This window comes from Ambystoma mexicanum, chromosome 2q (assembly GCF_040938575.1).
Source record: "Ambystoma mexicanum isolate Mex_15411 chromosome 2q, UKY_AmexF1_1, whole genome shotgun sequence".
Taxonomy (NCBI): domain Eukaryota; kingdom Metazoa; phylum Chordata; class Amphibia; order Caudata; family Ambystomatidae; genus Ambystoma; species Ambystoma mexicanum.
The window spans coordinates 423,385,112-423,408,970 of NC_090924.1; the positions used below are offsets into that span (position 1 = coordinate 423,385,112).

A 23,859-nucleotide genomic window follows, 5' to 3' on the forward strand; every position below is an offset into this window, starting at 1 on the left:
AGGAATGGAATTTCTGTGTTTTGTGCTTCAGGAGTTCCTCAGGAGTAGTTAAGGTAGATCTGTACTTTGCTGCTTTGATCACTCTCTTTGGATATGCCCTTTCTGTATATTTGGAAGACACCAATTTGTTACATAAACCGATGGATGTAAACAACAGTCTGCACTACATGAGCCAACACCCAAAACATTTAAGGGACACCTCCCTTACAGTCAATTCTTTCGGGCTAAGCGAAATAATCTCAGAGGAGCCTACGCTTACTATTGAATTGGACAAAATGTCTTCCAATTGAAATGAGGGACCTAAAAATAAGATGCACCTGTTACAATGATGTACCTCTTACATCAAAAGCATCCATATGGATCAATCTTATGACAGAAAAAAATTTAACTTTACTTAGCGGTGCGATCGTGGGTGATATTCAGCCCAGTCATACGTGGAATAGAAATCGATCCTCGACCATCATAGATTATGTTTTCATCTCCACTCAAACAATAAACCAAGTTGCATCGTTCTCTGCCATCCCTACTGTACAAAATGATCATAATATATTGGAAACCACCCGGATTCCTAGTAAATGTCAGCCACGACAATATTATGTACCAAACACACAACTAACGGAGGGCAGAAATCGAATTAAATGGACAAAACCAAAATTAAACAACTTACTAGATAAACTACATGAGGTTCAAGCGAACGAGGAAAATTGTACTTCCTTTAACACACTAAATTCGTACACTAAAGCTCTAACCCTATTCTATCCAAAAAGTAGCTACACTTGTCATCCTATCTACCAAAAGATACGTATAAATGACCCTGTAATTAGTGAGAGAAAAAGAAAGATGAGACTTAAGATAAGAAATGTTAAAGCTCCATCTTTACAGGAGCATATGAAAAAGATTGCAAATATTCAAACATCTTATAAGAACGTTCTAACTCAACATAAAGTAATGAAAACACAAAAAGGAAATGAAAAAATGCTTACTGCTCTCACAACTCAGTCCTGTGCTCAAATTTGGAACCTACTTAAAGAAGGAGCCAACACAGGCACACCATCGCTACTATTGAATGCAATAGGTGAGTTGGAATGGATGAACCACTTCTCAAACCTCGTTGCGGACCTGACAGTTTCTGCCACTGACTGCGAAATGCATATTAATCATGCTGAAGAAATGAAGTTCGATATAGATGACATTCTTCTGCAAATTAAAAAAACTAAGCTCGTCAAGAGCTCCCAGCCCTGATGGAATATCTAATAGCAATAATAAAGAACATCTTAATCAATGGTCCCAAATCCTTCTTGCTAAATACGAAATGGTGACCCTTTGGGGTGTTATATCTCTCTCATGGAAGCAATCCAGATGAAAACTGATCTATAAAAAGAGCGATCAGAATATACCAACAAATTATTGGCCCCTTGCTCTCCTGCATACCCCAGGGAAAATCAATGAAAGACTAGTCTTGAGAGACCTGACAAAATGGCTAAAAAGATCAAACATGCTGGATAACGTTCGATCAGGATTCATCAATGCTGTGGGTAAAGCACCAACTCTACTTACAGTAGCTGCCTTGAAAAAGAAAGCCATAACAACCAATCAGCCAATATATATGGCTATAATAGATTTCAAACAAGTGTTTGATTCAGTGTTGCGCACACTCTTATGGCAAAAGCTAAAAGTAGCGGGCTGTCCACTATATATTGTAAATCTGCTTCAACAGTTCTAAACCAACACAACTGTTTGTGTGAAATCAAACCAACAAGGCTTACTATCTCGCCCTACAAATACAAATTGTCGGCTAAAACAGGATGTATCCTTGCAGCCACCCTTTTCAACTTTTACATCAAAGATATTTATAAATACATATCCCCAGTTAGGGCCTTTCCCCCTAAATTAGGCGAGTACCCGATAAACTGGTTGCCCTATGCTGATGATCTTATTCTGATCGATCAAACTCCAATCGGACTTCAGAGACAACTTGCTGCCCTTGAGAGTTTCGCTGCATATACTAGCTTAAGTATCAATGCTACTAAAACTAACATATTAATAATCCACAACAGTAAAGCAAAAAATAAAAACTCTAGATTCACTTGGACAATTGGTACGAATACTCTATCCATCATACACGAATATAAATATTTGGGCCTAAACATTAATGATAACAAAAGTGAAACACCTTATAAAATCGAAATGAAGCATAAAATACAATCATTGTGTTCGCAAGCTAAAGTGATTCACTATAAATATGACAAATTCTCTTATATCCCATTGCTGATGTTTTATAAGCAAAAAGTTATCCCTGCTTTAATTTATGGCGCGGAGTCAAAAAGGCTGGAGTCTCATCCAAACTGGGATTATCTTGTCGCGCCTTGAAACACTTGTGTATAGGTGCATTATAAATGCCATATCATATCATAAGGTGTATTTTGTAAAGCCTTAATGCTGGTCCCTAAAAGCTTTCCTATTGCTGTACTTCGCCATGAGCTAGGTTTGATATCTTTGAGCACGGTGGCATCATGGAATGCAATATCACTCACAGAAAATGCTTAATGAAAGATACATTTAAGCAAACTCAAATACCAATAATCGCTAATAACTTGGGATGTAAGATTAATAATCTGGTAAACATATGGCATGAAAGATACAAAACAAATATAATGGAAGCTGACATCGATGACAATTAATAACATTCCAAAATGTTTAATAAAATTCGGAAATACCTATAAAAATTCCCTGATAAAATATACTGCAATCAAATAATGAGAGTACGCTTTGACCTCTGATCGACAAGAATGGTACTGGCAAGGAGAAATAAGCACCAAGGGCATATAACTGCATGTATATTTTGCAACCTGGAAAGCCAACCAGAAACTCTAGAACATATAATTGTTGAATGCAGTGCATTATCTTCTATGAGGAAAGGGCATTTTCATAAATTCCTTGACGATTATCGTACCTTAACGTCAAATGCCATGTGGACCATGATTGTAAATGCACATCAAATATTGTTCATTATTGCCACAATAGACATTCTTCAAAAACTAAATTTGTAACCCGGGAAATGAATGGAAAACAGTGTGATGTAATTTTGCTGATGACCTTAAGACGCAGTGAATGTGATATGATTAGTTATTTATAACACGCTTAATACCCAGAGCTTTTTAAGCACGGACCCGGGGATCGAACCTGTGTTTCTCCATGTCGTCTTGCTTCCAAGGCGAGCATGTTGCCCCTGAGCTATCCTCCTGACATGACGGAAATATGAGACTCTTGCTTAAAACTGAACATTAATCATATATGATGCAAATGTGCAACAATATACTAAGAAGGATGCAAATGCGAGACACTGTACCAAGATGAATTTAGATTGCATCATCTAATAGATATTTTGATAGAAAATACCAGATCAAATGAAGATGCTCTGCAAGCTTTTTACCGTCTATTGATACTTATTAGCTTTTAAGATGTAATATGTTTTAACCTGATCTTTGTATTTCTTATTTCTTTTTTAATAATTTGTTTCCTCATCTTGTTGTATTTTTGCTTATATTTCATTTTGTCTTACATGTTCGGCCAATATTATTTGAGAAGTTGTAATGTACAGCTAAACCAAAGAAAAAAATAATAGTAATATTTTAAAAAAAGATCTTGCCTGAGCAGGCCAAAGTCAATCCCAAGGTAGTCAATTTTACCTTCCATTGATGGCTTGGAGGCATTAATTGCCTGCATAATCTCTTGATTGAGGGTGCACCAGGTGGGGTCTGCGCACGGTGGCAGGTAAGAAGAAAGACAGACTATTATGTGACATTTCCCAGGATGATTTATTAAAATAAGACTTATAAGGCCTAACTTTCCCTAGCCCTATGGGTGGTCCCTACCTATTTTACTAGCTAAGGTGCTTATCAGTCAGTCGTGAAAGTCCAAATAATGAAGTCCTCTGTCCAAAACGACCCTAGCTGACCTTAACACTATATAAACTAAAATAGGTTTGGGGAAGGACTCCCTTCTCCTTAGGATACTTCTACAATCAGTATATGAATCAATACGGGATTCTTAAATATCCTTTCATTACTTCTTTGATTAGTCTCTGTAATTCGTCAATGGAGCTTGTGAATATTCTTCTTTGTTTAAAATGTTCTCTCATGGTTTTCTTACACCACTTAGCCTCTGGTTTGGGTTTCTCAGTGCATTCTAGGATTCCCTTATGGTCTGGGCTGTCGACCCCTCTGAGAGTATTTAGCTCTATCCGACCTTGAATCCCTGTACTGTTTGTGCTCTTTTCCAGGGTGTTATTATTACTGGCTTCCTAGTCGCATTGTTAAGCTTTTCAATGGTTTGCTCGTTCATGTTAGCAGGCCTCATTACGAGTTTGGTGGGGTGTGGGAAAAAAGTTGAGGTAATTCTGTTACCTCCATTTTTCCCACACCACCAAATTACAAGTTTTAACAGAATTACCACCAGTGGTTGTTCCACCGATTTCTGGAGGGAAAGTGGGGGGTGTCCTTCCAGTATGATGCTGCAGGTGAATCCTCCACTTTTCCTCCAAAATATCAGAGAAATTACCACTTGTAATTCCACCAGTGGTAATTCCACCATAGACTCCAGAAAATGGGGATTTACACACCTACCACCACTTGTAATCCTGTAATAAATCCACAGGACCAAGTGGTGGTAACTGTGATTTAAACTCTTTTCACTTCTCCCAGGGAATTGTGATCACTGGACTTTCTCTTCCTTTGTTCAGTTTCCCAATAGCTTGTTCTTTCGTGTCATCAGACTTTTTATCACTTTGTTTCATGTTTTATTTAAACTCTTTTCCCTTCTCCTAGGGAATTGTGATCACTGGACTTTCTCTTCCTTTGTTCAGGTTCCCAATAGCTTGTTCTTTCGTGTTATCAGACTTTATCTCACTTTGTTTTAGGATTAACTTCCTTTCAAGATTAACACTGAGACGAGTTTGTTATGTGATATACTGATTTCCCTCTTGAGGCCACCCGCGACTTATATACTCTGCGTTACCTTCTTCCCCGACAGAGTTCATCTTACGAAGTCAGATTCCTTTTTGCTTAGCTGGGGTTGCCAGTGCCTTTCCTTCACTTGCATTGGCTTTACCACAGTGTCGCCTCTCCATTTGGTTCCCTTCGCTTCCCCCTAGTACTCGGTTAGGGGAATGGGTCTCCTGGGGCTTTACATACACTATGGTATCAACGAAATTCATCAGACCAGTAGTCCACCACGGGTTCTCGACCGCAGACTCAACACCACCTATTCCTGTGTTGCTGCCCATCTGGTTTCTCAGGCTGCGGCGATGCCTTCGCCCGGGCGTTCTGTTCACTGCACTTGTGCGAGTACGAAACCCACAGGCTCTCTGATCCCTGCTTCCCGCAGGTGTTATATGGCTCAGGAACTCCCTGGGACGAAGTCTCTTTTCCTCTCTCTCTCTTCTCTCACTGTGGGCTTTTGCAGCTACATTAATCAACATACTCGTCTCAGTATATTGCTTAACTTAATTAAAAGGGACATATTTGCTTTCAATAACATGATAGCATCTCTGTAGAGTTTCTTGATCCCAGTTTTGCTGTAAAACGGTTTAAGATATTTGCGAGCATCCCATGTAAGCCATCATGTGTACAGGTTAGGGAGTTCCTCATGGGAACGACAGTCCTTGTCCCCTGAGGGTGAGGCTCTCTGATGAGGTCCCACTTGCCTCTAACCCTAGAAAGGGTATTGCGGAGCAGGCTCACCTCCCTATCCTCACAATGGGGGATTCCCCCCTGGGGAGAAGGGGTGAATTCCCTTGATTTGTCACAGCCTCCAAAACTACTTTATCCAGCTTTTGAGACGGTCCCCATGGGACAGGTGCAGAAGCATAGGCCTCCATTTAACATTGTAGGGAGTGCTTACTTGGTTTATCTTTCATCATGTTGCACCCTGGAAGATGGTATTCAGCTAGGTTTCAGTCGCCAGGAGGGGTACAAAAACACAAAGGTCCAATGCATGTGTGTGGCAGTCATTCGGCTGGAACCATGCAAGGTGGGGTTCCTCCTGTAAGTAAGTATATTCAAGCTGCCAACAAGAGAGTCTTCACAGTGTAGCGGGTCATATGCTACACCTCAGCAGCCCCAACCCTAACCCATATCAGGCCTTCACACGGGACCATTCAAAGCACTTCCATTTTATCCACAGTGGCTTTCGTATTTTTTGAATTCTTCGGTATTTATACCTCAGTCTCCAAAATGATATGATATGATATGGCATTTATAACACGCTAATACACACACATGAAAAGTTGTTGGAATATGTAAGTTCTCGGACACTGTGGTACTCTTATATTCACTGTCTTTCTCATTCCAAACACACTGTAGACTTCCTACTCATTCAATAAAAGGCCTTCACTTCTCAGAATGCAGCATTCCTCTCAATGGATAGTTTTTTTGTCATGCAAAAAAGCACTTAGGGATTTTTTTTTTGTATCCCAGAATTCCACATTGTCTTCAGGATGCAGCACTTTTTATTATGCGCAATTGCTTTCTCATTCACAGAATGCTTTGGGACCTCACTTCCCAGACTGAAGCTTTGTGTTCTGGTTTTCCAACACTTCGGCATATATTATATGCTTTGGGGCATCACTTCCTGCAATGCAGCATTTTCATGAGTAGGTGTGCTCTCTTTCTTATTGGTTAGAAACCTTAAGGCTCCCCCTCCCAGTATGCACCATTGTCCTTGGGACTTCAATTCCCACAATGCAGAGTTACTCTTAATTTGGAATGTCTTACTCATTAATTTAACACTGTGGTATTCCATTTCTAAGAGTACAGTGTTATTTGCTTCTTGCTTCTTTCCTTATACCTGAAACTAGGCACATTGTGTTAAATACTGAACTCCTATGGGTTTCTGATATTCTGACATGTAACTCCCTCAGAGTTCTTTCTCTGGTTCCTTACTCTTTCCATACACTGTGGCTCCTGTGTTCTCCTAAAGTATTTCACCCGTGTGGACGATCTATTCATTTTATTTATTTTTTGCATTTATAAAGCACTCTGGCAGCCCGAGGGTATCTAGGCGCTGTTACAAGAAGATAACTTAATTACAGGGGACAGAACATGTGTTACGTACAAATGCCTTAGTTACATGAGGCGTACCAGTGTTACCAGCAAGAAATTACTATACATTGGGTATCCCGAGGACTAGCCACCGGCAGGTTCAGACAAACAGCAAGGTTTTGATTGTTTTGCGGAAGGCTATGTGGGATGATAGTCATCTAAGGTGAGGTGGCAGGGAGTTCCACTAAGTAGCAGCACTGACTGGGAAGCTGGAACCAACGGCCCTTGCTCGCATGACCTTGAGCACTGTGAGTAAGTTGGTCTAGGGGATTCTGGTTGGTCTATCTGAGGATGGTCTGGTAATTCTTTGTGTTAGGTTTTGGCGGCTATATAGTTGATGCATTTGTGTGTAAGGGCCAGGGTTTTAAAGATGACACGTTCTTTGATGGCAAGCCAGTGGGCTTGTTTCCTTCTGGGAATGCTGTCAGCCCGGAGTGCATTATTTTGGAAGGTTTGGAGTTATTTGTTATTTTTGTAGAGGTGCCAACAAAGAGGATGTTTCAGTAGTCTAGTCGGGCACCAATTATGGCTATGGCTATGGTGAGGCAGCTTTGCTTAGTCAGGAATGGTCTAGATGCGTTAAGCATACTAGAGTGCAATGCTGCGGAGGGCGCAATAGCGTTTACCTGCCTAGCAATGGAGAGGTTGGAGTCAAGGTAAATCCTAAGGGTTTTAACGGCCTGGGAGACTGTGATTTGGGTGTTGTCTATGGTGAAGAATCGGTATTGATTGTCGAGTTTCTTTAATGTTTCGGATGATCAAATTAGGAGTAGCTCTCTTTTGTCTCTGTTTAGGCACAGCCAATTCTCTGCCATCCAGGTTTGGATGATGGGGTAGGCAGCATTGAGGGTTTTAGTGTCGGACTCATAGTCACCGGACAAGGGCAAGAGGACTTGTGTGTCATCGGCGTAGTTTGTATATGTGATGCCTAGTGAGTCAAGAATGTTTAAGAGTGGCCTAGTGAAGATGTTATATAGACTAGGGGATATGCATGAGCCCTGTGGTACTCCACACTGGATAATGTTGGGCTGCGTGCAGGCTTGTTCTGAGAAAACTCTCATGGCTCTACCTTGAGGTACTGAGGGAATCCAAGCTGTGGCGTTAGGGGAGAAGTGTGCGGAGGATGAGCGGTGGCGTCAGAGGGTTTTGTGGTCGACAAGGTCAAAATCCGCTGATAGGTCTAGGAGGAGGAGTAGGGCTGGTTTGCCCGAGTCTCTAATGTCGTCCATTTGGTTCTTTAGGTCAAGTAAGGCTGATTCTGTTCAGTGGCCTGGGCAAAAGCCTGACTGGCGGAGGCCGAGGAGGCTATTGCCTTTGAGGAACTGTGGACTTGCTGGTAAGCTGCTTTGTCAAGGATCTTTAACAGAAATGGAACCGTGGTAATGGGTCTGTAGTTCCCGGGAGAGGTTGGGTCAAGAGTGGGTTTCTTTAGGAGAGGGCGCACCCATGCTTCTTTGAGGCAGGCTGGGACAAGCCTGGTGGAGAAAGAGGCGTTAATAAAGGCATTGAGGAAGGGGGTGAGGGTGGAAGCGCAGTGTTTGATGAGAGGGGCTTGGCAAATGTCCCCTTTACAATTAGAGGGTTTAATGGTGTTCATGAGGGCGATGACATCCTGTTTGTTGACTTCCTTGAAGGAGAAGAGGGGTGCCTCACTGGTGGTGTGGGATGGGAGGTTTTGCACAGGGTGGCTCAGTGTCTGTTGGCTGGCTTGGATTTTGCTGTGCAGAGTGTCAAGTTTGCTAAGCATGGCAGATTGGATGCTGTTGCACCAAGCTTCGTCTTTGATGATGGCATGTGGGGGAAGGGGAGATTTGCATCCTCCTTCCCATTTTGCCATGAGCATTTCTATGAATGGGCCTTGTTGCTTTAGAGTCTGAACTCCAGCGGCACCTCTGGCCTCCCTGTGTGACAAATTGTCTTGCAAGATTTTCACCTGAAGACTGTATGCAGATTTGGTTTCTCGCCATTGATCTTTAACAGTGCTTAACTTGTGGGGGGTTTTGCTAGGGCAAAACATATTTCTGGGATCCTGCACTTATTGTCTCAGTCTGAGTTGAATTATGATATGGTATTTTGGCAAATTGTTTTTATAACTGTTGGTCGGTCTTAGTCAAACAACAAGCAACAGCAATGAGAGCCACGCGGGTACTGCTATGCTAGATGCCTAGTTTCATGAATAACAAAGACCTAGAACGGGACAGCAAGGGGCACTTGAGCTGGTCCTGCAAGCACACTGCTGTGGTCAGCCTAAATGACATTGGTGCTGTTACTCCACTGATGTAGCAGAGTGAATAGCTCAGGCGTTTGGAGCAGGGAGCAGGTAGCAGCCAGGCAGCCAGGGCACCAGAAACAGCTCACTAGTTCAGTAGGCATTCTGGCACACACATGTATATGTGCATATGTGCCAGTGTACATTTTTGCTCTGGTTTTGCTGTGGCTCTGAAGGTGGGGACACTTAGCAGGCACATACATTGGGCTTGTTAAACTGGAAACCTCCCCTTTTTCTTTTGGTATACAGTCAGCAAGGGGTCACCAATACGAAGGCATGTGCCAGGCCACCAAATCACTGAGTCTTAAACCCACAAATGGCTGCAAATGGTGCTGCACAGCCACCAGCGCCATTGTGACCCTAATTAAGTTGTCACTGTGGGGAGCAACAGTGGGTGGGAGCAGCAGTGGACAGTGAAACCTTAGGCGGTACAGGTGTGCTAGAAAATATTTGTGCCCTGGCACTTATTTATTTACAAACTAAGAATTGGCTTCACAAGACCATTCACTGCACTTACACGGGTGTGGGAAGGGAGAGGAAGCCTGCAGCCATGTGGCCCAAGTGGTAATCTAACCTGTGTGGGCGGCTCACCACCTCTCTTTTACCTATCAGTCTCCTGTTGTCAGGCCCGTCCAATGCCACGATGCTCTGCTCCTTTTGCTGCCAACATTAGCCTCCTCCAAGGCAGATCTCGTCTGTTACACCCAGCGTGGTGGTAACTGCTGCACTGTGGTTTCCAGGTCACCGCAGGCCGTCATGTTGTATCAGCACCGACCACCAACTTCCTTCGCTGTGCTCCCTATTCCAGTGTCGCCCCTTGCTGCCACTCCCAAGAGGGTGGGATATATTTTTTTAAAAGGCTGATCGCTGTACATTTTGAGGACATTTGACCGGGTCTAGAGGGGCCACTGCAGCCTGTGACTACATTCGTTACTGCACTCTATCGCCCACCAAGTCTTGATTTTTTAACCAGTTCCACACAATTGGAGCAGAATTCCAGGTCAGTTGGCACTGGCTATTCTGGCTGTAACTGTCCCCCATCACCAAATCCTCTATCTTGTAGTCTCCAATTCATATTCAAATGAGTTCTAGCGCAAGGATTGGTAGTTTCATGAGTGATTCAACGTGTTCATTGGTATATTGTATGCTTTCCCTGTTGCTTTAACTCGGTTGAATCTTAACACAATATATATTTTGTTCACAGAAAGGAATACTCATACCTAATAACAAAAGACCGATGGAAAGAAATAACAGGACATCTGTAACAAGCTTCATCCTTTTGGGATTGTCAGACCGTGCAGATCTGCAGAATGGCCTTTTTGTGCTGTTCCTGGCCATGTACGTGACCGCTCTGATGGGGAATGCTCTAATTGTTACAGCCATCACCATGGACCAACACCTTCACACCCCAATGTACTTTTTCATTTGTAACCTGTCTTTTGTGGATATCTGTTTCACGTCTGTTACTGTCCCGAAGATGCTGCAGAACATGCTCTCCAAAGTCAGAATCATCTCTCTTCCTGGATGCATGGCCCAGCTCTACTCCTTGTTTTGTACTGCCAGCATGGAGTGCTTCCTCCTGGCCGTCATGGGTTTTGACCGCTATGTCGCCATCTGTAACCCACTGCGGTACACCTCTGTGATGACCACAAACCTGTGTACAGCCCTGGTGGCAGGCTCCTGGCTCTTTACTTCCATGCATTCCCTACTGCACATCTGCATTGTTTCTAGCTTTGAGTTCTGTGCTTCAAATCTCATCCGCAATTTCTTCTGTGACCTCCCACCACTCCTGAAGTTGACCTGCTCTGACACAACTGCATACGAGTGGCTGGTCTTCACTGAGGGCTCCTTCGTCACCATGAGCCCCTTTGTGTTCACTGTTATCTCTTACATATTCATTATCTCCCGGATTCTGAAGCTCAACTCAGCGGAGGGGAGGCACAAGGCTTTCTCCACCTGCTCCTCCCACCTCACTGTGGTGACTTTATTCTTCGGAACTATCTTCTTCAACTACTTCCGTCCTTTCTCAGTGGAAACGTTGGATCAGGAGCGGGTAGTGACTGTGGTGTACACCATTCTAACTCCAATGTTGAACCCATTCATATACAGCTTGAGGAACAATGACGTCAAAGGAGCACTCAAAAAGCTAATTAGTAGAACAAGTATTTAGAAGAGTGATGCAGACAGGAGCACAATATATTAGATAAAATACGGCCTTATGAACGTTATAAGGATATGCAGGTCAGTGTATCTGGCCAAATGCTTTACAAGGTCACAGAAGAACTCCAAGGTGACTTGCAAAATACTTGTATGGTCGAGGGCATTTTATTCATTACAATATTGCACCATTATCCCCTTGAATACTTGGTCTCTTGGTTACACTATGCAATAGATCTTGTTGTAGAATACAACAAGTTGTACAAGTACAAGTTGTTGGTAAATATAATCAAAATAGAATCTGTACAGATGAAAAAAAACACTAATATTCACTTTTTAATATGTTTGAAAAACATTTTAACTAGTTTAATAAAATGTGTTTGAACTCAGTTCTTTGTTTTAAAATAAGTAATAACATGAACACATATTCTTGCACTCCTGTGTTCAAATACAGATGTGCACAAACAAAATGATCAGACTTTAATTTAAAAAAAAAAGCTCCTTAGAAATTAATGACTGTAAAGTGTCACAGAAAGATATTTGTAAAGAACGAAATCTGAAAAGCTTGACAGGGCTTTAAAGCGTGGCTTCAACGTCAGCCAGTGGTGGCCCACCCCTATGGGCAAGGTGTTGCTGCCCCGTGCCGTGAGTAGCAGGCAGCAAATTCCCCCATGTGTTATTTTTTTTTTTACTTGTTACAATTTACAAAAATAAATTACAAGAAAAGACAAAAAATGAGAGAGTACTGTTCTCAGCTCCGCTCCCTCCCTCCAGGTTTCTCATTTGACTGTAGTATATGAAGACCAGGTAAGCCTATCTTTCAAGGTTTTTTTACATCTTTTGCAGCCCCCGGGCTGATTCCCAAATATGGTCTTGGAGCTTCAGGTTCATGAAGAACTGCGAGACCGCTATTACGTTGGAGACGTTGTCCCCCTCTATTAAGCGGTTCCACCAATCCTCTTCATCGCAGATTCTTGACTCCTTGAATAAATTTCCCAAGTGTGCTGTTTTCAAACTTGACAAAGAAGGACAAGTCAGTAGTAGATGTCGAAGTGACCCTGTATGTGTCTTGATTTTACAGAACCGACAGCTAGTGTCGTGGGTTAGTTTCCTTATAGTTCTGATCTCATTCGTGGGCAGGAGATTCATTCACACTCGTAAGAAGGTGTCTCGAAGTATCTTACTTGGGAATTGTTTTAGGTAATTTGGTAAGTCGTTTAAGCCTCTTGTTGTTGGTGGCAAATGGCTTATCAATTTGCTTCTCTGGTCCAGAGATGTCGTCTATATCCAGTCTTGTTCCTGCAGTTTTTGTTTTACTTTGTTTGAGTTTTGAATGAGTTCTTCTTCAGAACTATTTAGTTTTACTAAGGTTGTTTGGTGTTCTTTCATCCAACACATCAGAATTTTACTTTTCTGTTCTTTCGTTTCCGTGCGAATGATAGACATTACATTTAAGCAGGTGGTGATCAAAGACTTCCTGTATAACATTAATGAATTTCTGACTACCATTGATTCCAGTGATTGTAGACAAAGTTCATGGCGTATGGTCTTTATTGGTGTTGACTGCGGTAAATTCAATGTGTGTTTCCCGAACACACTTTCTAGATGTTTCCAGAAGTCTTGCAGTATAGTTGGCATTGCTTCTGCTCCATAAATCAAAGAGGGAACTACCTTACCCTTGTAGAATTGAATCAAGGGGATTGCTGTGAATCAGCCAAATCTTCTGTCGATTACTTTCGCTTGATTTGCCAGTTTTCTTGCCTTTTCCAATAGATGGACTTGCATTGGTCGCTCCTTTTTGTTATTACTCAGTATATTTGAAATTCACCACTTGTTCTATTTTCTCCCCTTCCAAGGTCCAACTAAAGTTATCGTTACGGGTATTTTGTTTCTCCATGACCATGACTTTGGTTTTGGCCTTATTGATCTCCAAGTTGTTCGTCTTATGTATAACCCCAGCTTGTTTAATTGGCATTGAAGACCAATCAGGGTGTAGTCCATCAGAATGAGGTTGTCCGCGTAGAGCAGTCTTGGGATCTTAACCTTCCCTACTGCAGGTGGAAAAGTCAGAATCATCTGGTCAGTTTCTTCAATGTCCCACAGGTATGAGTTAAACAGAGTTGGTGCAAGAGGGCAGCCCTGTTTCACTCCTCTTGCCGTTGGAATTGACTCAGACAACATCCCCCCTTGATTTAAACGCACTCTGATGGAAGTGTCTTCATGAAATGCTCTAATAGGGCCTAAGATGCTTTCCGGGCAATTTCTTATTATTAGTTTTTCCCAAAGAATTTCACGATTGACCTGGTCGAAAGCCTGGACCAGGTCAATGAAAGCAAGATAAATCTTTGGGCTGCCTTCTTGGATCTTACTTTTTGGAGTGGTTAGTAGGAGAATATTTGGTGCAGTTCCCCCATCTTTCACGAAGCCTGATTGTAGAGGGTCCTCGTGTCCCATAGTCCTCGACCATTTTTGGAAATTTTCCAGCAACAGTGATCCAAACACTTTCCCAACTACATCTAATAGTGCAATTGGGCAATAGTTCTTAGGTTGATCTCTGAGCCCCAGTTTATAAATCGGCACTATCATTGCTGTAGTCCATGAAGCAGGTGTTAATCTTGTATTGATACAATTTTTAATTACCTCATGGATGAAGGTTGTCCATTCTGGGAGGTGTTCCTTCAAATATGCATTGGTAATCCCGTCGGGCCCTGGGGCTCTTGAGTTTTTCAGTCGGACGAGTTTTCTTTTTATGTCCTCCAAATCCCAGGTGTTATCCCATGATGGTTTTGACAGATCTTGGTTTTGGGATATGTTTACCCATTCTTGTTTGGGCACATAGGGATATCTCACTTTCTGGAATAACTTTGTAAAGTGGGCCGTCCAGGCTACTTCTCCCACAAAATTGTTTATTACATTATTTTGTGAGTCTGAGGTAGTTCTGATTAGAGTCCAGAAATCTCTAGTTTTCTTACTACAGACTGTCTTCAGAATGCCTGCGGCATCAGCTTGATTCATATACTCTTTGTGCTGTTTTAGCCAGCTTTTGTAATTCCTAGTTGCTACTTTTAATTTGTTTACCAATTCAGGGGTAGATGTTTTGTTTGCTTGACGCTTTAGTTTCCTTAATTTTTTTCTCTCCTCAACAACACTTTTTTTGAATTCGAGTTGGTAGGTTTTTAGCTTGTAATTTGGCCAAGTCTTTCTTTTAACTTCGTAGACTTCTAGCAGAGGTTGGTAGTCGATATTATTTTCCAAGCCTAGTTACTGATTTATTCTGCAGATGTTTATGTATGAGTCCATAAGTTCTACGACTGCATTGGCCGATAGTCTTAACTTTGTGCCACCCTCACACGTCTCGATCTCTGCTGCCATTATCGATCTGACTTTTCTTGTGGTAGTCCATCTAACCTTTAAGAGGTTGTGGTCACTATTGACTGTTCTCACCACTTCGTACTCAGTTATGATCCTTAAGTTTGCTGTCCAATTATTTCTTTCCCATGTCGGTGTTCTCGGGGTGTTCTTGTATATTGATGTTTCTAGGCTCTGAAGGTCCCAAGAGGACATTATCTTAATCCAGAGATGGCCATGTACCATGTTCAATGGCACCTTTTTGTCGGTCTTGTGCGTCTGTTTTGATTTAGGGTATATATTTCGGTGTCCACTCCATGTCTATTCTTTCCAAGATGTTAACTGCCATGTCCAGGTAGTCCTCATTTTTAATCACTGCAGGGTTCCAATATGTGTTCAGTACAATTATTAGTTCATCCTTTGGTTTATGTTGGCTTGTTTCTGGCAACTGTCTTGATCAGTTGAGACAAGACACTTGGAAATGAATGTTTGTAATTACTGATTCTGCATATTGTATTCCTGATCCCGATCTAATAGCGGTCAGCAAACCTGAGGAAGGTCGGCCTTTCCCTGAACAGACAGCTGGAACCAGGTAGATTTCGTATCCCTCCAGGTAAGGCTTCTTCGTAAGCCACGTCTCCTGGAGGCAAATGATGTCAAACTCTCCCAAGTTGACATCACTTTTTTCCTGAAGGTGGCTAAACCCTCGTGTATTCCGGTAATATAGTCGCTTTCTGAGGCCTTCGAGCCTTCAGCCCTGGCGTCCTTCATGGTATCCTTCTGTGCCTTGCATGGCTAGCTTCTTTCTTCTAAGGCTTTAAAAGTCCCAGCCCCTCTTGCTTGCACAGCTTCTTCTCCTTCTCCGAGATTTATGTTAACGGCCGTTCCACCGTTCCCTGTTTCAATGGCTTCTTGAGCGAATGTGATTCTTATCCTCCTCAGGGAGCCTCTTGGATATCTATCATTGTTCACTTCGTCATGGTGGATGTTTCCATCTTCGATCAGTTTGTTTGATTTCTCTCTTTGGACTACCCTTTCTAGGGAGCTAAGGTGGTCTCTTCAATGTTGACTTCCTTTCTTGGAGTCAGCCTTTTAGTTGGACGTGGTGCGGTATCATCCTGTCGAGTAGGCCAGCCTCTTTGTGTTGATCGCAGGTTGCCAATTTGTGTCGGTATTCGCTGTTCTTGTTCTAAGTTGACACTGCTTGTTCGACAGTCCCGTAGGTCATAACCTATCAGCATTAGTCTGATTATAGGTGATGGAATGTGCAAGTAGACACAATCTCTTTTGCCAGTGGAGCTGAACTCCACAATCTTGATGCCATCCGTATTGATCTGTCTCAGTTTTGGAATACAGTTGATTAATGCCATAATGTGTTTCCAGTTCAGGATCAAGTTATCTCGAATCTCCCCTACCCGTTCCAGCTTAAAGGTCCTTTCACTCCCTAATTTTTTACTGTACGGATATGGGTGGTTTTTTCTTTAGTTGTAAGTTGTTTTCTGTCATCTCTTACGGTTTGTCCTCTGATTTGATCTGGTATAGATCTTCTCTCTTCCTCTTTTTTGTTGTAGGTTGGTAGGCGGGCCTTCTCTCTGCTCTGGTTATTGATCTCTCTGGTAGTGGGTGGAGATGTGTGCCTTAGTTTTATTACCAAGGTGATCCGTCTGCTCCTTTTGTAATCATTCTCTAAGTTCTCACTTTCCAATGGGTGCAGGCTCGAAGCATTCTTTCCACCATCAGCTTTTATTACTTTTTCCCTTCTTTCTGCCAAAGTGAGGTATGGACTTAGTTGTTGAATATCTCGGTTTACTTCATTTCCACAGTCTTTGCCCCAGACCTTTGCTTTTTGGATCTCTTGTGGGGAATCAGTCTCTGAGCTCTCTACTGAGTATACCGCTAGGTCTAGTAGATCAATTCTCTCTTCAGAGTCATCAAACTCCTGATGTTTCCTTACTGGTCTGTTAGCTGGTCTCTGGTTTCCTTGACTAGGTGGATCCGTGGCCTGAAAGACCACTGATCTGTTTCTTACCTCGTTTCCTTTACCAGCTTTAATTCTCTGGGTGTCTGTTTGGCCCTTTGTTAGGGCCGATTTTGAGGGCTGATCTTCTGCTGTTACCACACAATCTCCTTGGTTTTTTGTAGATCTTTTACCCTTTGCAAAGAGCGGATATAGTTTTGAGGTCGGCCCTCGATTGTCAGAGTCTCTTTGGTTGGAGAGTCCCGAGGGATTAGCCCCTCTGTGTTTTATTTGCGACTCAGTTTCCAGTTCATCATCAATTTCTACCGTGGCAAATGTGCTGATTTCCACGGGCATAATTACACATCCGTTAGGTTGTTGTTTCTTGGTAGAGGTCAAGAGGCGGGGTGGGGGTGAGCCCTGTGTTGTTTCCATAGTTTTGTTGTAAGGACTGATTTAGAGGCTTCCCCGGTTTCCCCTAGGGGAGGCAGTTGAACTGTTTTATTCCGATGTTCTATCGATGGTTGACCGCCCTCTACAGCACTGCTGGTTGAAGCTGTTTTAAATAGCTCCTCTGTCTGAACAGCAATCAAGGGGTTCTGTGAGGTCAGCTTATTCCCCTCTCCCGGCAATTGTTTTGCTGAACTTCCTGTATTCTTACTCTGTGATTTGTTGTTTAAATCAGGCCCCCCTCCCCTGGCTTCCAAAGCTGTAATATACCCTTCAATGTAAATCATTTTTGTATGAAGAATTGCCGCCAGAGTTGTTTGATCCTTTAAGGTGTCGTGAATCGATTCATATAGTTTGCAAAAGGGAGCGAAGGCAATGGTTATAGCTGACATCACTGAGAACATATCCACTTTTTTTGTGGGAGTTTCTTTCTCGATGCTGGAAATCATAATTGAAGATCTTCTGCTTCGCAACGGGGAAGGCAACTGAATACCGGTTGTGTTGTTCACTCCCTGCTCTTTATTCTTTGTGTGCTTTTCCACACAGCTACTCCCTTCCCGTGAAGCTCTAACCGGTGTCCTCCGTTGTAGTTCATTTGTGATCGATGATTCCTTTGGAGTAGGTGTCGAGTTTGTTTCACTTCGAGGGAAGTCGTTACTGCATACTGAAGACACAAATACTTCCTGGATGGGGTTTGTGTCCAGCTTCTTGTCTGTGTTTGTCATGGTATTTTCACACAGGACCATATCAAGGCTGTTTTCCGTGTTGTTGATACTGCCCACTGAACTAAATGTCTGCGGGATCATGAATTCCTCCTGTGGTCGCTTGTTTACCATAGATAGGGTCTGGAGGCCCCTATTGAGTTGTAGTTCGGGATCCTTAAAATAACGAATCCCTGTTCTTAAAACAGGGATACCACTGTAGGCAGGCAACCTGGGTGGGTTCGAAGCACCACGGTGTCTCTATGAAAAACAGTGTATGGCTCTTTAGCCGCTAATGCTTCGATCTCATTGAACCTGTGAGCAGACGTAAGGGCTACTAAAACAGTGGTTTTCCACGTGACAAACTTAATGTCAATAGCCACCATTGCCTCAAATGGCTTGTGAGCCAGGGCCGCCAGCACCACGTTGAGGTCCCATACTGGATTTGGATAAGATACTTCTGGAAACATTCTCGTAAGGCACTGTATATGCATTTTTACTACTGGCTTAGCTGATGATATAAGCAGCTGGCCAGAGTTTCTGTACGCGCCAATAGCCGCTAAGAATGTCCTACGTGTAGCCACCTGCACACCAGACTGGGTAATGTGAGATGAAATAGATAAAACATTGTCCAAGGAACACTGTAATGGGTCGTATTGTTGTCTTTAGTCCAGTAGCAAAATCTAGACCATTTACATTTATATTTGTCCTAGTAGATGGTTTTCTGGCTTGCTGAAATGTTTGCTAGTTTTGTTGCAAAATCCCCAAGTGACCTAATGTTAACTTCTCAGGAACCAAGCACTGAGGGCTAACCTGTCTGGATGAATCACTGCCCTTTCTTTTGGATTATTAGGTGAAGAAGCTCGGTCAGTAACAGCGCAGGTTGTTGGGCAGCTAACTGCAGGAGATCTGAGAACTAAACTCTCGTTGGACAATGTGGGACTATTAATATCATGCTAATCAAAGGGAGACACTCGGGAGAGTAACACAAATAAAGTTGATCCTGTCCTATCCTGGACTCACTACTTACAACCAACCACAAAAGGGCCTGGCTCATTACCAATGTGTGCAGTAGGGAAATTTCATCATAGCTCATAACAAATGTATTTTATGTCTAACATACATATCAGCTTTTAAGGGGGTGTCACAGCGACGGCCCCACACTCAAGAGAGCGGCATAACAGCGATAGAGCAATGGGGTCAGAACAGTGTTCCGAGACAGAGGGTGACCGCAGAAGTGTCTCATTTGAGCACTGCAGGGTCAGGACGGGTCCCCATGAAAGGAAGAGTAGATGTGAGTACAGGAGTGATCACTGACAAACAGCAGAGCGTGTCAATCTCACCTGAGCCACCAACGTTGGAAGGGAGGCTGAAACCCACATGTGTGAAACCATGTAATCTTCATTCCGACCCCAGGAGGAGCAGGAGCTCCCCAACCACTGCCGGAGCAGTGGCCCGACATGGTCCTGCCCGCACCATCCGCTTAAGGTAAGCCAGCTGGCTTCACCTCTGCCCCCTGTGGCCCAGACCTGCATCCGTCTCTGTTGCACGAGATTGCAACCTATTTTCACAATAGTCATTTTAATACTGCCCTACTGCTACTCCAGCACAGGATTGTAGTGCTGCACTGTGCCGTCACCAGAAACTCCCAGTGACTCCATTGCTGAGCGCGAGGTAGGCTCCATTCGAAAACGGCCGCCTCGTTACCCTGAAACTATCCTGACTTCGTTTTCCACGCTGCTCCCAGCCGCCCTACCTTGAATGGCTGCATTGTTGCATTAAGCCCCAATCAGGTGTCGGATGGCGTAAGACGGCCCACATGATACAAGGCACACAGATCTAAGGCTGATGCCTGTCCAAGCCTGTCCGGAGCCTTACGGACCGTCGGCCAGGACCCCTGTACCTGATGACCAGTAGTCGCGCAACTTGTAAGTACCCTTGACTCACGTGGCTCTCCACAGAGACCTATCCAGCTTTTAAGATCGCCGCTCCAAGGCATACATGCTGAGTCTTGGTTGCACTCTCAGTACAGCATGTACCACTGTATTGTGCAATTCAACCATTGTTACAAGACTATATTAAGGCGCCTCTTATGCACTCATCTCCGCCTCACAGTAATGTCACTACCACATTATCCTTTACAAATTGCTCATGTGACTCGCTAACCTGCCCACGAACCCACTGTCTCATGCTTGCTTTTCACATGCCTGCTCACCTCATTGTCTGTTCAGTAGCATTAGCCTGTACAAACTGCCACAAATTGACACTCGTTTCTGCCCCCAGTGTACTGGAGTACACTGAAGTGCAACAGCCACCATTGGAGACCACGAGGACCCCGACACTCCAAAATGGCCGCCCGCATTTAACAATGGGCATATGCTGGGACTGCGCTGCATTTAAATATGCCACCTGCATATCTTGCACATATTAATCCCCACTCATTGTGTTACATAGTCCCCCGACATGCCAGGTCCTTATGTACCACTGTTCCTTTGATACCCATCCACTGTGCGCCCTATTCTTATGCTATTTCTACAGTATTGCTTAGAATTCTGCTGCACTGAGCCTAAATTCATGCCTTATCAGGCTACTATGCATTACTGCTTTCTGATTCCCTCCCATGGGGGTATCCAGATTCTTGCATCCTGGATACAGTGATTCTAATAGCAACCATAGCAGGTATTCATCCCCATCTGTATAATCCTTAGCCAATGTTGATTCTGCCTACCTGTGTGCACCTAGTTTGCCTACCTGTGTTCACCTACCTAGGTTGATTCTGCCAATTTGTGAGCCTCCAGCTAAAGTTGAATCTGCCTATTTGTGAGCCTCTAGCCAAAGTTGAATCTGCCTATTTGTGAGCCTCTAGCCAAAGTTGAATCTGTATATTTGTGAGCCTCTAGCTAAAGTTGATTCTGCCTATTTGCGTGTACATAGCCAAAGTTGAATCTGCCTATTTTAGCCCTACAACCTAGACCACATTGCAGCCAAGACCATGCTCACCTGGTTCAGACTCATCATGTTCCCCTTCTGTATCATGCAAGATAGTGTACCTTGCAGCGGTAATAACTACATAGCTTTCAGTAATGGCCTAGCCAAACTTGGACGCCTGAGACACTCCCCCATCCCCTATCCCACACCCTTCCTGCCTACCATGTCACCATTCCCACCTAGTTACCAACAAAACCACACCACCAAAGACAATGACCGCCCAGTTGACACCCTAGCCAACACTATCTTTGATAGAACTTTGTGTCACCTTAGACCAAGTGTTCCATGTTTGATAGGGGGCGCCAATCCTAGTATTAAGCCCAACCACACTAAACACAGTACTAAATACCCTACAACTAAGCCACCAGGTAACACACCCACAGTCAATCCCAACCTTACAGCCCGTAACAGTAGACTAGGCACCAGACTCCCCATCACGATTAGTAATCTTTTTGCCGAACCCCACACTAAGACTAACAATAAGGACACAGCCTCCAACAAGCCCAAATCACTCCCCCTAAAAGGAGCTCTACTAAATGTTTGGTCCCTTGTTGCCCATCCCACAGAAATCGCTGACATCATCCTAACTAACGATCTTGACTTCTTCGCCATAACAGAAACTTGGCTACATGAGGCAGCAGGACCGTACCTTAGCTTAGCTATTCTTGACAAATACTCCATCCTCAGAGCCGACAGACCTATTGCTCGGGGAGGAGGTGTAGCTATCATCTTTAAACCATCCTTAGACTTCAGATCAGTCACTTCCTCGCTACTAAAATCATGTGAGCATCTTACAATCAAGTTGCAAACTTCTCCCAAGAGCACGATCTCCAGTCACTTGATATATAGACCCCCAGGTCATCCTGGAGCCTTTGAAGAAGACATCACCTCTCTAATAGCTTAGAACTCTAAGCCATCAGCACAAACTATCATCCTCAGAGATTTTAACCTTGCGTACAATGGCCCCAATGACTCTCCAGCCTCCTCCTTAACTAACGCTCTAGCTGAGCATGGTTTCATACAACTTAGCTCTCAACCTACTCATCAGAAAGGTAGAATCATCGACTGGGTAGCGGATCTCAACTGCAATATTACTTGCAAAGCCCCCCAACCTCTCGCATGGACTGACCACCACCTCATTCCATTAGATATTAATATCAATAACCTACATCCTAAAATGTGCCCTACTGCACCAGCCTGTCCGACCAGGAACAAGCGTAACATCACTGCTGAAGCCCTAATACCATTGGTCCTTCCCACTCTCAACGCACTTCCGGCCACCGCTGACCTTAACCTATTGGTCAACACCTATAATGACTCCATGGCCATTACCATTGATACCATCGCCCCATTGAAACTGCGCAAAGGAAAACCTAGAGCTCATTTGAACTCCTGGTACACCCCCCGAACTCAAAATACTGAGAAAAAAGAAAGCTAAACTAGAAATACTATGGAAATGGCACCATTTGCTGAAAACAAACCTAATCTTACGAATATCTCCTCCTTATATAAAAAGGAGATAATCCTGCACCAAAGAACTATTCAATATACTAAAGGAATTAGAAAATCCTAATCCACCCACAGACACTTGCACGAAAGACAAACTCTGGTGAACCAGTATCCAGAACGCCCTCGCCAACAAAATCACAGGGCTCCAAACCAAAATAGAGGATAAACAACAACAACTTACCAGTAGCAAGTCTACCAGCCCTAGTACACCACGGCCCATTGACACTAACTTAGGCTTCACATTCAAAAAGGTAACTATAACGGAAGTACAGAAAATTATAGCCTCTCTAAAACCATTCAACTGCAAAAGGGACAGCTGTCCTGCCCAGATTATAAAATACACAGCCAGAGATCTATACCCTTTCATTACTAAACTAATAAACCTGTCAATCTCCACTAATTCAGTCCCTAGCAACCTGAAACAATTATGGGTTCTCCCACTTTTAAAAAAACAATCTTTAGACCCGGCCATACCCACTAATTACAGACCCATCACCACGGTCCCATTCTTGCTAAAAATCCTTTACAGAGTTGTCTACCTGCAAATTTAGTACTACCTAGAGACAAACAAACTTTTAGGAATACGTCAATCTGGCTTTAGACCTCAACACGGAACAGAATATGCCCTTGTTGACCTTAAAAACCAGATTGATTAAATCAAAGACAAAGGTAACGTCGCCATCCTACTCCTTTAAGACCTTTCAGCGGCCTTCGACTTGGTCGATCACAAAATCCTCTGCAACCACCTATCTTCCTCAGCGGACTTCTCCTCCTCTGCCGTCATGTGGATACAATCCTTCTTGGCTAATAGAAGCATGAGGGTTTTCTCACCAGCAGCCGCAGCAGACCCTATCCCTATCACCTGCGGTGTTCCACAAGGCTCTTGCGTTTCGCCCACTTTGTACAATATATTTACAAAGCCACTCTTTGACAAACTGGAGCATCTGGGTGTCACCTACACTAATTATGCAGATGACACCCAGATACTCCTTACCGTCTCAGGTAACTACAATGTTGACATCATCCGGATTAATGAAATCTTCTTCATCATTCAGGCATGGATGGCCATACACAGCCTCTGCCTGAATGATGAGAAAACTGAGCTTCTCCTTGTCGGTTCACCCAATAACCTGTTGAAACTCAGCCCCAATTACAATAGCATCATCATCGATGGTAACACTATTCCCATTGTCAAAAGTGTGAAAACCCTTGGCTTGTATCTTGATGCCAACACTAACCTTTCCAAACAAATTTACATGACTGCCTCTGCCACTGCCTACATGGGTAAGCTGATCAGGGCATGTAGACAGTTCTTGTCCTCTAATAGCATCCTTACGCTGGCCAGGGCTCTTAAACAGTCCAAACAGGACTCCTGTAACA

The 23,859-nt window shown here is 43.4% G+C and overlaps 1 protein-coding gene across 1 annotated transcript; it reads left to right on the top strand.

Moving 5' to 3' along the window:
* The first annotated feature begins 10,606 nt into the window (after nt 1–10,606).
* Nucleotides 10,607–11,539, top strand: LOC138568749 (olfactory receptor 1f45-like). The gene has a single exon (XM_069646534.1). The coding sequence runs from the start codon at nt 10,607–10,609 to the stop codon at nt 11,537–11,539; it is 933 nt and encodes a 310-aa protein (XP_069502635.1).
* Nucleotides 11,540–23,859: the final 12,320 nt, after the last annotated feature.